This window comes from Mesoplodon mirus (assembly GCF_964341445.2).
Source record: "Mesoplodon mirus genome assembly, chromosome: 16".
NCBI classification, from domain to species: domain Eukaryota; kingdom Metazoa; phylum Chordata; class Mammalia; order Artiodactyla; family Ziphiidae; genus Mesoplodon; species Mesoplodon mirus.
In genome coordinates, this window is record NC_138992.1 from 61,696,058 (window position 1) to 61,711,994 (window position 15,937).

The 15,937-nt window shown below is 39.5% G+C and overlaps 1 protein-coding gene across 2 annotated transcripts in view; it reads right to left on the bottom strand.

The window, feature by feature from the left end:
* Window positions 1–15,505, bottom strand: part of TERF1 (telomeric repeat binding factor 1) — a 36,761-nt gene extending 21,256 nt beyond the window's left edge. For both annotated transcript variants that reach the window (XM_082601753.1, XM_082601752.1), the window contains exons 1-6: window positions 15,180–15,505; window positions 10,307–10,402; window positions 7,719–7,840; window positions 5,893–5,979; window positions 2,192–2,341; window positions 1,321–1,433 (exon numbers count right to left, since the gene is read on the bottom strand). In XM_082601753.1, coding sequence (XP_082457879.1) covers window positions 1,321–1,433; window positions 2,192–2,341; window positions 5,893–5,979; window positions 7,719–7,840; window positions 10,307–10,402; window positions 15,180–15,486 — 875 coding nt within the window. In that variant the 5' untranslated portion in view covers window positions 15,487–15,505. The remainder of the gene's footprint in view (window positions 1–1,320; window positions 1,434–2,191; window positions 2,342–5,892; window positions 5,980–7,718; window positions 7,841–10,306; window positions 10,403–15,179) is intronic.
* Window positions 15,506–15,937: the final 432 nt, after the last annotated feature.

Sequence of the window (15,937 nt, forward strand, 5' to 3'; positions counted from 1 at the left end):
CTGGATGTGTGAGGTAAAGGAGGAGAGTTAGGGTAGAGAGAGACAGATGAGAACATCAAGAGCTCTGTTTTACACACTGAGCTGTTTGTGTCTAGGAGGGCATTTGAAGTAAGTGGGTAGTACTACATTAGGAGAATACATAGGAAATGTGTTCATTATATGCAAGAATCACAGTAAGTTCTAATCTTATTTTACTTTAAAGCTGTATTACAGCAGGCAGGAAGGCTGGGCCATAGAATGCACTGGGTCTTGGTATTACTAAACTTTGATTTCCTAAACAAAATTAAATAACTGAGCCAATAAAAATGAAATCCCTACTTCTCAAAATGGGTCTTAGGAAAAACCCAATGAGCAATAAGACTGCAATAGAGCCCTTGGCAAGATGAAGCAGTGAGGAACAGATCATGCTCTGATAGGCAGGGACAAAAAGAATTGTAAGACTGAGCTCAGTCCTCAAGTGTGACCAATGCCATGTCCATCCAACTCACACTCCAATCCCCACATCTCAATAAGTAGTTAAGGTGGGGACTTACAGGGCTTAAGGTGGGGACTTACAGGGCTTATGTCATGGTCCCAAGAAAAGAGTAATATTACATCCACTGCCAAATACATCCATCCAGAGACCAGAAGGATTTGACTATTTGGCCTTGGTTTAAGGGGGGATGAAGAGGAGGAATGGACCATAGGTTCAATAGAAAAGATCATTATAATGGTAGAGTTTATCTTCTCCCATAGGGTTAGTTTCTAAAGCAACAGGTAAAAGCCAATTCTGTAAAAATTACCCTTGAAAATCCCTAAAGAAGAAATAATTTTAGAAACTGAACTCTTGTCTCTCAACTTGTAGGACTGACACAGCCTTGTTTCCCTCCCGCGCTGGAGCAAATCACTGTTTCTGCACTTGCGCACCAGATGAAGCAGTTAGCCTACCCTTAGAGAAGATGAACAATATTTTAACATATTAGAATAATCCTCAGTGCAGCAGTCACAGGAGGGCATGTAGGATTTGAGAACTAAGGGGTACAGATGACTCAGGCTTTCACCCTCAACACTGTTCTGGAGTTCATGTTCCCTGAGAATGAGAAATGATGTCACTCACACCAGCTACACAGCGCTATTTCCTCTCTACTTTTGCTTAGCATATGTAACAGAATATGCGTAAGCCCTAACTCTACAGCACTCGCAAACATCCAAATGTTAGCCATCAGTAAAGCAATATACCTTCTACTCGATAATCATTTTTATTAACAATGGTTTGCTAGCATCACGTTTACACAGATAGTACATTCATAAGACAAAAAATATACTAATGAATTTACAAACCTTTCTCCTATATCCAAATTAGCTTCAGTTTCCAATTCAGTATCATTACTAATAGGTTTATCTTGAGAAGCTGTTGTTCTTGCTCTTTTACTTTCCACTACTTTTGCTGCTGCCTTAAAAAGGGGGTTGCAGGAGACGAAGGGATGCATTAAGACATTTAAAACAAGTAACATTTAATTAAGCCTTCTTGTTCTTTGACAGTCATAACCCAAGTGTCTCATCACAGGTCAAAAAAGGGCAGTGCGTTATTTTCCCCAGTAACTATGATATCACCATCAGCAACCTGCTTGGTTTATAAGCATTATGGAGAAGGGCTTTCCTTGCACAGGTACTTGATACAGACAATGCTCTCTAGTCAGTGTTAAGCTAAAAGGTTACTTTAAAAAAATTTTTTTTAAGAGTCTCTGTATTTTAAAACTATCTCAAATTAATCAATGCTCTTGTATAACATATTAAGTTAAAACTTTTTGAGGCTGAGACAGGATAAAATGTTGTAAAAAGAAAACTTTTAATGACCCATCTTCAGTCCAATTTGACTTTTCCCAAAAATATGCTAAAAATTTCATTTAAATTTAATTAAACTATTTCTTTTCACTTATTTCTTAATTCGTTTTGATAAGTTTTCCCCTTAACTTTCTATTTTGAAAAATTTCCCCAACTTTTACTTTGAAAAGTTGTAAAAATACTACAAAGATCCACTTTATTTAGATCCACTAATTTAGATCCACTAATTATAACATTTCACCACATTCTTCTACAAAATCACTAAATAAAATTCTGATTAGTTTTGAAGAATTTCTATTTCAAGTATTCTCCTTTATTGTAACAATTACTCTTAAGTCTGTTTAGAATCTCTCTGAAATATGCATACCTTCATTAGAAAGGTTGATGATTTTTCATTTAGCACATAATTCACATAACTCTTAATTTTCTCCATCATGTGGTTGTAGCTGCAGTGTTGAAATAAGGAATGGAATGTATCTTTCTTAGAGATTATCATAAGCAATTTCCTTTTTAAAGGCTGAAGAAAACAGAAGAAACTTATTAACACATAAATCACAAATAAAATACTAGAAATTTTATATTTAACTGAAAAAAATCACTTTATAAACAAAAACTCAAGAGGTTCTAAAAATGCTCGCGTTTTAAATGCCCACCAATATATTTTTGACTTAAAAAAAATTAATATTTTACACATATGCTAAAGGATTAAAAAACCTTATGAACCTAAATATCCATTAGCAAGTTTAAGAAATAAATCATTATCTGTATAATAGAAGCCTTATTTACTATCATAATCTGATGGCACCCTTCCCCCACCCTGGCCTTCCTCTTCTCAAAGTAACCATTATCCTGAATTTAGAACTTTAGCACATCCATGCATTCCTTTGCACTTGCACTATACATATGTATGCATCCATAAACTATATATATAGCATTGTTTAGCATGGTTTTAACTTTATACCAATGGTGTTATAGTATGTGTATTTTGAAACTTTCTATATTTTGCTCAACTCTAGGACATCCATGTTGATTTGATATTTACAGAATTACTAGTTACTTTCACTGTTGTACAGTATTCCATTGATCAAAAATACCATTTAGGGGCTTCCCTGGTGGCACAGTGGTTAAGAATCCGCCTGCCAGTGCAGGAGACACAGGTTCAAACCCTGGTCCAGGAAGATCCCACGTGTCGCGGAGCAACTAAGCCCATGCGCCACAACTACTGAGCCTGCGCTCTAGAGCCCACGAGCCACAACGACTGAGCCCGTGTGCCACAACTACTGAAGCCCGCATGCCTATAGCCCATGCTCCACAACAGGAGAAGCCACCACAATGATTAGCCCGTGCACCGTGACAAAGAGTGGTCCCCCCATCGCCGCAAATGGAGAGAGCCCGCGCACAGCAATGAAGACCCAACGCAGTCAAAAATAAATAAATAAATAAATAAAAGTAAAATTTAAAAAATATATACCATTTATTCACCTTTCCCTCCAACCTGTTGAAAGCATGTAGGCTATTTTCTATTACCACAATGCTATTAAACATTTTCCTACATGTCTTCTTGGGCACAGTGCAAGTTTTTCTTAGACAACAGTTCTTTCAATGCTGGTTACACAATAAAGCTATAAAGCTTAAAAAAAAATTCCACTTCTCAAGCTCTATCCCAGAACAACTGTCACAGTAGGGCCTAGTTTTCTTTCTTCAGTTTTTATTTTTTTAATAAAGCTTCATGGTTTTAAAAGCACGCAGTGAAAGTAAAAACAGTTACTCTAGGGTATTTATCTAGAAGTGGAGTTGCTGGAATGCATGCTTACTGATTTTGTTAAAATGCTCTCCAAAGCTTAAGTACCACTTTACCCTTCTGAGAGGAAGGTATGGCACTCTTATCATTTCTCCACATTTTGAGCCAACTGTTGATATGCTAAGACATTTTTAATCATTGCTAATCAGAAGTATAGGAAATGCTATTTCAATACATTACTTGGTATTAACCTGATTACGAATATTAGTGAAGTTGACACTTTCTCTCTTAGGCTTACTGGCCATAAAGTTTCCTCTTCTGTGAAGTACAAGCAGAGTGGAATTTTCAGTAGTCTCACAGTACTAAGGCAAAAAAGTAAGGGCAGGGAACCCAATAAACATACCAGGCTCCCAGCTGAAATCTCAGGAGGGTTACACCGTAGGAACGGGGGCAAATTAGAGATAGCATAAGCCTTACTAAAGGCTCAGTCCTTCAGTGAATTAAGGTGATTCCCTCTCCCTCAAACCACCATGTGAAAAGGTACTCAACTTCATTAATCATCAAAGAAACAGAAATTAAAAACCCAATGAGATAGCACTACATATTTGCCAGAATGACTATAATGAAAACCACATATAAGGTCTGTGAAGCAACTGGAACTCTCCCACACTACTGGAGGAATTGATAATAACTACTTTGGAAAACTCTGGCAGTATCTACTAAAACTGAGTATGTGCATTATCCTACAACCCACCAATTCTATTCCTAAGTATATACCCAATAGAAACACATATTTTTTCTACAAAAGACATGTAAAGGAATGTAATGGACAAAATACGGAAATAACTCAAAATGTCCATCCACAGTAGAATGGATAAATTGTAGTATATTCCTACAATGGAGCAATATGAATGAACAAACGATTGTTATAAGCAACACCATGTATCTCTCTTAAAAATATAAACGGGCTATATGATTCCGTTATATAAAGCTCAGAAATAAGAAAGACTAATCTTGGATGTTTCAAGTCAGGATAGCGGTTATCCTTGAGAAGGTGGGAAGGACAGTGCCTGGAGGGTACTGGTGATGTTCTGTTTCTTGATCTAGGAGGTCACCACACAAGTGTGTTCCTTTTGTGAAAATACACCTACTTATACACTTATGATACATGTCCTCTACTAAAGGTATGCTACTGTTCAATAAAGAGTTCACTAAAAACTGTATAAAACTACATTTCTTTGAATAAGCTTAATTTGCTCTCATAACTTTGTTTTTAATACTGTAAAATTAACTTCTATTGACCTTAACATTACACATACACACAAAAACTACTGATAACATAAGAAACCTCCAGAAAAATAAGCAAGTTATAATGCATTCTTCTACACCTGCACTGCTCAATATGGTAGCCACTAGCCACACAAGGCTACTCAGCCCTTGAAAGGTGTAAGCCCTGAATTTAGCCTTAGGTGTAAAATACACCCTAGATTTCAAAGACTTAGTACAGTTGTACCTTGGTATCCACACGAGATTGGCTCCAGGACTCCCCTCGGGTACCAAAATCCAAGGATGCTCAAGTCCCTTATATAAAATGGTGTAGTATTTGCATATAACCTACACATTTCCTCACATATACTTTAAATCATATCTAGATTACTTATAATACCTAATACAATGTAAATGCTAGGTAAATAGTTGCCAGTGTGTGACAAATTCAAGTTTTGATTTTTGAAACTTTCTGGAATTTTTTCTCCCTAAATATTTTCAATCTGCAGTGGGTTGAATCCCCAGATATGGAACCCAGGATACAGAGGGCTGACTGTACAAAAAAGGGAGTGCAAAATATCTCACCAATACTTATTACATTGATTGTTAAAAAGAATAATGTTTTTGGATATACTGGGTTAAATAAAGTGTTACTAAAATTAATTTTACTTGTTTCTTTTTACTTTTTTAATGTGGCTACTAGAAAATTTAAAATCACATACGGGACTGGCATTATATTTCTGTTGGACTATACTGTTTAAAAGAGAAAACACTGGGCTTCCCTGGTGGCGCAGTGGTTGAGAGTCCGCCTGCCAATGTAGGGGACATGGGTTCGCGCCCCGGTCCAGGAAGATCCCACATGCCGCGGAGCGGCTGAGCCCGTGAGCCATGGCCACTGAGCCTGCGCATCCGGAGCCTGTGCTCCGCAACGGGAGAGGCCCGCGTACCGCAAAGGAAAAAAAAAAAAAGAGAAAACATTTCTTCTTTCCTCCAATGTTCTTTCAATTTTCTTTATTCCATATAAACGGCTCCAAACTTCTGATTCTAATTTAAATAATTACCGTATAAGAATTTGGGTCACCAAATATTCTTTCAAAGACTTCTTCTGCTTCCTTAAAATTTCCATTTTCCATGCAAACAGCTATAGCCTAAAAGATGGGATGACAAATACAAACCTTAGATTGCTTTTTAAAATATCTAATTGTTGTTTAATATTGAAATAACTCAGGTAAGTCTAAACTACTTCATTTAAAATATTCTTATGTAGCTTACTAATTTTGATTTGATAAATGCTATTAAAGGCAGGAATTAATAAATCAATCAGGAGCTACATTATATATATTGAGGAACCACCTAAATAGTAATTTTGAGCAAAAGGGAAGAGAGAGAAGAGGTAGCTGGGTGGTGTTTGTGATGATTAGGATATATAAAAGCTGCTACTTAGGACCCCAGGAAAATCGCCAATAGAAACTCAGGAAGCCAGATGCTTTTGAATAATCATTTTATAAACTGGCCTGTTTGATACCGTATGTGGTGAGATATAGGACCACCATTACCATCTGGGTAGGTTTGTAAACTTGGGAAAGCTATTTAACCTCTTGGCACCTGTTTCTTTACACCAATGTAAAATGGTGAAAATAATAGTACCTATTTCATAGGGCAGTTAAGGATTAAAGAATTATATATAGAAGTGCTTAGAACAGTATCTGGCAAACAGTAAGCAATATATTATTACACATTTGCTATGTATTTTATGGTAACCCATTCAACTTTACTAGTATATTTAGCAAACGCCTGCTTCCCCTAGAACTCCAAAAGATTGGGATAACATGACAAATCCCTCTGCCCTGGGCTGAAATTCTTAAAAGCAGCAGTCATTTTTCTGCCCATTCTCTTCAGGTCTTAATTCTAATTGACAGTCACCACACCATCAATAATTAATTCCTGAGAAGGTGGGAAACCACCTGGATTTTCTCCTACCCAACCATGAAAATTCTTTTAAAAACTAGGATAAGTTTATTTAACTATGAAACTCCTGAGTACATAATTTGCCTGTAAGCAAAACATATTTTCCCTGCTATTATATCTTTGAATGAGTTTCTTTGGTTTCTCACTCTTTAATAGGCTACTCCTACTAAAATTTTCTCTACATAGTTAAAATTTTACATTCTCTTAATCGCAAAAACCCATTCATTTCTTATTATTTGATAATCTTCAGGGACTTCTCTAGTGGTCCAGTGGTTAAGACTCCACGTGTCCACTGCAGGGGGAGCGGGTTCGATCCCTGGTCAGGGAACTAAGATCCCACATGCCATGTGGCATGGCCAAAAAAATATTAAAAAAAAATAAAAATAAAAGGTAATCTTTAAATGGGAGAGCATAAACCACTGGGTTGTTTTTTTGTTTGTTTGTTTGTTTTGCGGTACACGGGTCTCTCACTGTTGTGGCCTCTCCCATTGCGGAGCACAGGCTCCGAACGCGCAGGCTCAGCGGCCATGGCTCACGGGCCTAGCCGCTCCGCGGCATGTGGGATCTTCCCGGACCGGGGCACGAACCCGTGTCCCCTGCATCGGCAGGCGGACTTTCAACCACTGCGCCACCAGGGAAGCCCAAACCACTGGTTTTTGAAAGTTGTTTAGTAATCTTTAAATAGATCTGGCATATTTTCCAACGTGGGGGCAATATGCACTTAGGTAGAAAACATTAAGTCCCAACTCTTAGACCTCATGTCAAGACTATAAATCATAGGTCAAATTTCTAAAGAGAATGATTATATTAAACTTTACTACAGGTTTACCATCCAACTTCTATTAAGTGGCTCTTAGTTTCTTCAGAAATTGTTTTTATTTTCTAGCACAATAATAATAACACAAAGTAACACTCATACCTGAATTTTAATTAAATTCTGTATTTCTTCATGAAGCTTGTCATGTTCCTTTTCAATTGACGCCCAAATCATCAGGGCTGATTCCAAGGGTGTAATTCGTTCATCACTTTCAAACTGTGCATCTTTTAAAGCCAAAATAAAAATAAGTAACTTAGAAAGCCATGAAGAACTTTACTTTGTTAATTTTTTTATAAATTCATTTCTTTAAATATTGACTGAGTGTATACTATGTGCCAGGCACTGCTCTCATATATACCAGTTTAGGGAAGATGTTTCAAGTTAATTTCCTCATTAAAATCAACTTTAAAAAAAAAAAAAAACAGAAAAGACTATATATGGGTCCACAAAACATCTGAAGATTTTTTCTACTAAAATACTGATTTTAAGAGCTGAAATAAACGATATTTTACATAAGGTGTCACAGTAACAGAATTCTTATATGGTTTGTAAGTCTAACTGCAGTATAACAGACTTCATTGAGCCAGAGCATGAAATTAGTTTCTTGTGAAATTTGATCTTCACATATACTACTTTAAATCCTTGTTATATATTTTGTAGATATTTGAAACAGGATCAATCAAGAACTTCTCTCTCTACCAACATTATTCCAATCACCAAGGCTTAAAAACCTAAGGAGTGACTTTCCTGGTGGCGCAGTGGTTAAGAATCCGCCTGCCAAAGCAGGGGACACGGGTTCGAGCCCTGGTCTGGGAAGATCCCACATGCCGTGGAGCAACTAAGTCTGTGCACCACAATTACTGAGCCTGTGCTCTAGAGCCTGCAAGCCACAACTACTGAGCCCGCGTGCCACAACTACTGAAGCCCACGCGCCTAGAGCCCGCGCGCCACAATGAAGGGTAGCCCCCGCTCGCTGCAACTAGAGAAAGCCCGCACGGCGCAACTAGAAAAAGCCCGCACACAGCAACGAAGACCCAACGCAGCCAAAATAAATAAATTTATTAAAAAAAAAAAAAAAACGTAAGGAGTCACCATTTTACTCCTTCCTCTTTCTCATCACCATATACTATCTGTTGCAATATTGTATAGTGGTTTTAAAAACTTCGGAGTTTATTCCAGACTCTATCATGTATTACCTGTGTGGTGTTGAAAAAGTTATTTTGCCTTTCTAAGCCTCAGTTTTCTCACCTATAAAATGCTGTAAATAAATACTATGTGAATATTTAATGAGACAATATTTGTACTACTGTTAAACTTTCTTAAAACAGAATTTATCAGCTTATTCTTATCAAAGACTCACAGTGGCTGGTAACTACTTAGCAAATTACACACAAACATCTCCATTTGAAATTCAGGGTCACGTGTAGCTGAAAATCCAATACATAAACTAAAATGAAGTTTTAAATGCTGCCTCTCTTGAAATATAGTGATTCTTGATCACTGACACCAGCCTATAATATTTAAGATGCACCCTGGTGAATTTCAAGATTAAACCATGGGGTCACACACAAAACAGGGATTTTTTTTGTACCCTTGTTTTGAGAGAAAAGGTTGTTGGAAGGGAAAATAAGAATATAATGAACAACTGCTGTATGTGAAGCCCAGCCAGGCACTTCTAGAACATTCTGTCACATTTAATTTACCAGACAGCTCTGTGAACCATGTTAGCTTATGGTCTACATCGGCCCGTTTTCTTCCTCGGCCACCAGCCCAGCCTACCTACCTACTGTCTCCCACACGTCTGCTTTGCCTCTAGCCCTAATCCACTGACTGTCCGGCTCCAACTCACCCCCACAACACAGCACGCCACATGAGCCAGAGCTGGATGAGTGTGGGTTCCCAGAGAGGTCCTAAAAGGGTGGGATTTCCTGCCACCCAGTCTGTTTATAAGTGAACAGTTCCGTGCGATTACTGCCCACCACTGGAGACTGCCAGGAAAGCGTTTTGTAAATTGTAAAAACCAATATAAATATGGAATTATTTGCATCAAAAGGTCCTTTAAATAACCACGCTGTAAATATTAGCCATTACTGATAAACTGAACCTGGCGTGGCCATTACAATCTAAAATAAACTATGAGGACAAGGGAGAGAATTATAGTTATAAAATCATATTCCCTTATTAAGTAAGTGCTGAAATCAAGCTGAAATAAGAGGTTTCAAATATCACTGTTGCCAGTTAGAAACAGAGTATGCATGACAGTAATAGGAGTCACCACAAAGTTACCATAGCCCCATTTAGTGACGTCTTTAAGACAGAGTACATGGAGCATGGTCCCCCAACAGCAACATCAGAATCACCTGGGAACTTAATAGAAATGTAAACTCCAGGGCCCCTCACTCACCCTACTGAATCAGAAACTCATGATGGAGAAGGGGACTCACCATTCTGCTCCGCAACAAGTTTTCTACTAATTCAGAAGCAAGCTAAAATTTGAGAACCATCACTCTAAGAAGGTAGGGATTATATTTCTTTTACTAGCTTTAAATATGTCTGTGTATAGATGTACATGCCAAATACACGTGAGCAAACTCTCAAAAACAAAGGACTACTCCCATCTGTTTCTTCTCATTGTCTCCCCTTTAGACATAGATTGAAATATGTACAATATAAGATAAAAACATATTTACCAAGGGTTTTTCCGGCTGCAATTCTTGTCAGAAATTGACATATGTATATAGTTCTCAGTTGATAAGCTGTTAGACTGGACAATCCATGGATAATAGCTGAAAGTGAAGAAAGTGAATCTTATTAAAACATCAAAACAAAACTCCAAACTTGACCCAGCAGTCCCTCTGTGTGGTTTGCAGAGAAATAAGTTACAATATCACCCAAAGATTATCATAAATTTAGAGTGTATGCTTTATTTATAGACAACTTTTAGGAAATCAGAACAAAAAAGAATAACAATGAAGACTTTTCCTTCAAAATAAAACTGATGTTTCACGGGCAGAATAATAAATCTTGAAAACTACGTACTTTCACAGGTAGCAGTCTAAACTAATGAAAAGGGAGATTTAGATCCAAACTGTAAAATGTGTCAAATCATTACCTGGAAACTTACTTTATACCTTAAAATGCCTAATATTATAGGAAATATATTATTTCTGTCAAGGTTTCAGTTAAGCGAGAGTCTGTTCAGTTTACAAAGCTTTATTTTAAAAACATTTATTAATGTTAATCTCCCCAATATTTGAACACCCACCCAGATGTTATGCTAGGTAGTAAGTACATACAACACTGAGTAAACCATAATCCTGGTTTTCACTGAATTTACCATGTATAAATGAAAGACAAAGATTATATTAACCAGCAAACCAAAAAACAGTCCTGCAGCTGCTAAGCAGATGCAACAAATAAAAACATTTATTTGTATTTATTTCCTCAATTTTAATATGCCATAACCTTATGCTACACCAGAGATTATCTGGACCAAATATAGTCATAATATAATTAAATAGGATTCAAAAAGAGCACAAAATTTATATAAAATTTAAACACAACTTATTCAACATGGACTGAACATCTACTGCTGGCCAGTGGTAGGGACTGATGTCTGAATAATAAGATAGCCAGTCCCTGCTCCTCAGGAAGGTTTTAGTCTGAGAAGGCACGAATTAAACAAAACATTATGCAAGAGACTAATTAAAATGTTAATGTGTCATAAAGGGTAAGTATGGTAATAGCAGCAAAACAGAAGAAAGACCTAATCTGTTCTAGGGAAGAAAGTCAGATCCTTTCTGTCTTCACTTCCCTCCATATTTAGCCTACGTATGCAATAACTACAGATACCCTACACACCACTGCCCTGCTGCTCTTCGTCCCTGTTAGGCATAAAACAAAACAAAAACAATGAAAACCTACTCTGGTTGAACCTGGCTGTCTGCTTTTTCCACACCTATAACCAAACACTACATCAGGGAGGATCTAATGACCAGCAACAGTAATAACTACATTTAAGCACTTAGCAGTGGTTCTCAACTAGGGGTGATTTTGTTCCCTAGGACACATTTGGCAATGTCTGGAGACTTTTTTTTTTTTTTTTTTTTTGCGGTATGCAGGTCTCTCCCTGTTGTGGCCTCTCCCGTTGCTAAGCACAGGCTCCGGACGCACAGGCTCAGCGGCCATGGCTCACGGGCCCAGCCGCTCCGCGGCATGTGGGATCCTCCCGGACCGAGAGACGAACCCGTGTCCCCTGCATTGGCAGGCGGACTCTCAACCACTGCGCCACCAGGGAAGCCCCTGGAGCCATTTTTGATTGTCACGAGTGGGAGGGGTGCTACTGGCACCTAGTGGCTGAGGTCAAGGATCCTACAATGCGCGGGAGAACCTCCACCTCATTCCCCCTCCACCCTCAAGCATACACAGAATAAAGAATCATGTGGTGCAAAATGTCAACAGGCTGAGGTTGGGAAACCTTACTTTATACATATCAGTTCATCTGCTTCTCTCAACAGCCCTTTGAGGTAGCTGCCATGATTACTACCATTTTACAGATGAGGAAATTGTGGTACCACGGGAACTGGTGGTACCAAGTTGTTGCTTCAAGTCTTATGGCTATAAACCAGCAGAGCCAGGAATCAAACTCAGACAATTTACTATGGAGCCCATGGTCTTAATTACAATTCTACACTGCTTCCCACGGTGGAGATAGATTAGGAATATCAGTCTGGAAAAGGCATTATCTGAGATAAGTGAGGTGGAGAATAATTCTGAGTTGGAATGAAAGAGCTAAGAATTTTCTAGGAAGCATCAGAGTTGTATATGTTTACAATCTTGAAAAGCGTAGTAAATGAAATTCTGTAAGAAATAAAAGGGAGTCCTTTTAGTCAAAAATGGAATACCGAGACAATATTATGTTCACAGTTTGCATATCTGCTTTAGCAATGCAACCTGAAAAAGTTTACTCTTTCTGGGTTTCTGTACCTTTAACCTTCAAATAATGGAGATGACCTAGATTATTCCTTGGGTCTTGGGCTAGAACCTTACAAGGTCCTTTTTTACTGAGCCCACGTGCCACAACTACTGAAGCCCGCACTCCTAGAGCCCATGCTCTGAAACAAGAGAAGCCACCGCAATGAGAAGCCCGCGCACCGCAACGAAGAGTAGCCCCCACTCGCCACAACTAGAGAAAGCCCACATGCAGCAATGAAGACCCAAGGCAGCCAAAAATAAATAAATTAATTAATTTTTAAAAATAAATAAATAAACTTTATTTTTTAGAATGGTTTTAAATATACATACTGTAGTGAAGAAAGATAGTAAAGAGGCCCCATATACTCTCCAACCAGTTTACCCTGTTATTAGCATCTTGCATTAATTAGTATTACATGTTACATTAATTAACCAATATTGATACATTAGTAACTAAAGTCCATGCTTTATTCAGATTTCCTTAGTTTTTACTTAATGTCCTTTTTCTGCTGCAAGATCCCAACCAGGGCACCACACGACATTTAGTCATCATGTCTCTTTGGGCATCTTTTGGCTATAATAACAGTTTCTCAGACTTTCCCAGGTTTTGATAACCTTGACAATTTTGAGGTATTTTGTACAATGTACCTCTCTATTGGGATTTGTCTGATATTTTTCTCATGATTAGAGTTACGGGGTTTGGGGAGGAGGATCACAGAGGTAAAGTTCCATTTTCATCACACTGTATCAAGCGTACATGCTACTAGCTATCACTGCTGATGCTGACCTTGATTACCTAGGTGAGCCAGTGTTTGTCAGCTTTCTCTACTTTCTCCCCCTTTCTATCCCGTGCTCTTCACAGCCCATACTTAAGGAGTGGGGAGTTACGCTCCACCTCCTTGGGGACAGAGTAGCTACATGAATTACCTGGAATTCTTCTGCATCAGAGAGTTGTCTCTTCTTCCATTTGTATATTTATTCCACCCTTTATTTACATCAGTATGAACTTTATGGATATTTATTTTGTATCTTGGGTTATAATCCAACACTACAGTTGACCTTTGAACAATGCCAGGGTTGGGGTGCTGACCCTCTGAGCAGTTGAAAATCCCAGTGTTGGCCCTCTGTATTCCCAGTTTAACCAACCACAGATTACGTAGTACTGTCTTATTTACTACTGAGAAAAAAATTGGCTTGTAGGTGGACAGGTGCAGTTCACACCTGTGTGTTGTTTAAGGGTCAACTGTATTTTCTTGCTCGAGTTATTTCAGCTTTGGCCATTGGGAGCCCTTACGATTGGCTCCCGTGTCCCTTTGTACTACTTCCATGATTATGGGATTTTTTTTGTTTCTTTGGGGGTTTTGTTTTGCTTTGTTTTTAGCACTTTCTTACATTCTGTTATAAGATGCTCCAGATTCTACTTGTATATTTCCTGTCCCAGTCCCAGAATCAGGTCATTTCTCTGGAGAATGGTATTGGAAACCAAGACTTGAGTGCTAAGTGTACCCCTTGCTGCTAGGGTTACATTGCTTCTACACCCTTTCACCTGACAGAACAAGGAAATATATGAGTATATCCTAACCTGTGTCTATATATGTGTAATATGCATTGATATATGTTATAAACAGGAGCTCATACTGATGTTTCCAATTCAAATTCATTAACACATAGATAATTTTAGCCTCCTCCCCAAAGAGGACTTTTTAATAATTCGAATTATTAAATGAACTGGCTTCATTCCAGGATTTAACCTCCTAATTAATGTTAATTAACCATGGCTCTAGTGTTAGCTGTGACACGGAGGAAAGCTTCTTGAATTGGAAGATAAGGCATGAGTCTGGAACAACCCTTTAACCTATCAATGCTTTAGGTTGTTTTAACTAGTTCACTCCTCTATAAACTGAGATTACTTGCCTAACTCACGGGATAACCGTGAAGCTGAAATGTACCAATACGGTTTTCTGAGGTATTTGATTTCCTACTAAATAGTAGCTTGGGGTTGCGTTCGGCTGCAAAAAGTTGACGGTCAACTCATATAAATACCAGAGCATCTTTCGGTTATCATTCAAAAAGCCAGCTAGCCTTCTCTAGGCGTCAAGGTCTCTGTCCATCGCTTACAGGCTGTCCTTGTGTAGGCGGCAGATTTCATTGTCAGTTACTTTTATTCTGAAGCCTACACGGAGCCAGCGGGCTAAACCAGGTTTAGATAGCTCCCGAAGTAATAGAAAACACTGATGCCTAGGTCACAGTGACTTGTTAAATAAATGCCTTTACAGGAGTATCTCTGCCGAAAAAAGCAAGAAACACAAGCGCCACAGGCGACAAAAGGAACTGGACACTGGATTAGGTGCAGTTTTGTTCATTTTAACTCACTTAACCCTTTATCAACTCTAACGAATCTGAGCAAAACTGAGGAGCTGAGAGGAGGCGGATGCAGCATTCGAACCAACGATCAACTCTGAGCTGGGGGCCCTCCGTTCCGGCGCCGCAGCAACCCGATCCCCGACACCCTGGGGGACAGCGCCGCAAACCAGGCCTCGGCAGCCCGCCGCGGTCCCCGCCCCCGGCCCGGGCGCGCCCCGCACTCACCCTCGGCGCTGTCGCGGGTGCGGTGGAAGTCGTCCGAGCGGCCGTCACAGAAGGCCCGGCAAAGAGACAGGCAGAGGAAATCGAGCATCCAGCCGGCAGCTACCGCCTCGGCCTCAGCCACCAGGCCCGCGTCCTCCTCCTCCTCAGGGGCCCCCAACTGCACCTGGCACTCGAGCAGTTCCTGGCACTCAAACTGCTCCTGATCATCTCTCGCCGTTTCCACCATCCGCTCCTCCAGGGAATCCGCATCCTCCCCATCCGCAAGCCCTCGCGGGCTCAGAGCCGCGGAGGCGGTGTTCTCCGCCATATTACATCTCTAGCACGGCTTCTGTCTTTTCCTGCGCGGAGCGACGATTGGCTCGCGCCGCGCGGGGCGGAGCCGAGGAGGGTCGCTTCCGCCCGCGGGAAACCACCAATCACACACCACCGGGATGGGCGAGCGGCTCGAACCTGGCTTCTGATTGGCCGAAATCTGCTCCCGCCTCTGGATGTTGAACTCCCCGCCGCCCAGGGGTTCAGTTTTGTTGGTAAACTAGACAAGTTCTGGCTGGATGCGGAGAGAGAATAGGAGGTCGGGGAGCGGGGGGCTGCTTTATCCTCGTGCTAAAATGCAACACTGACTAGAACAACAACACGGTTAGTTAAAATGGAAAAACATTTTACACTCAGTGTGCTTCAAAAATGAGATAGGTGATTAAAACTTGTCACTATTTTTCGAGCGTAACACTTTAGATCCTGGTATTCACTTAACAGTTACT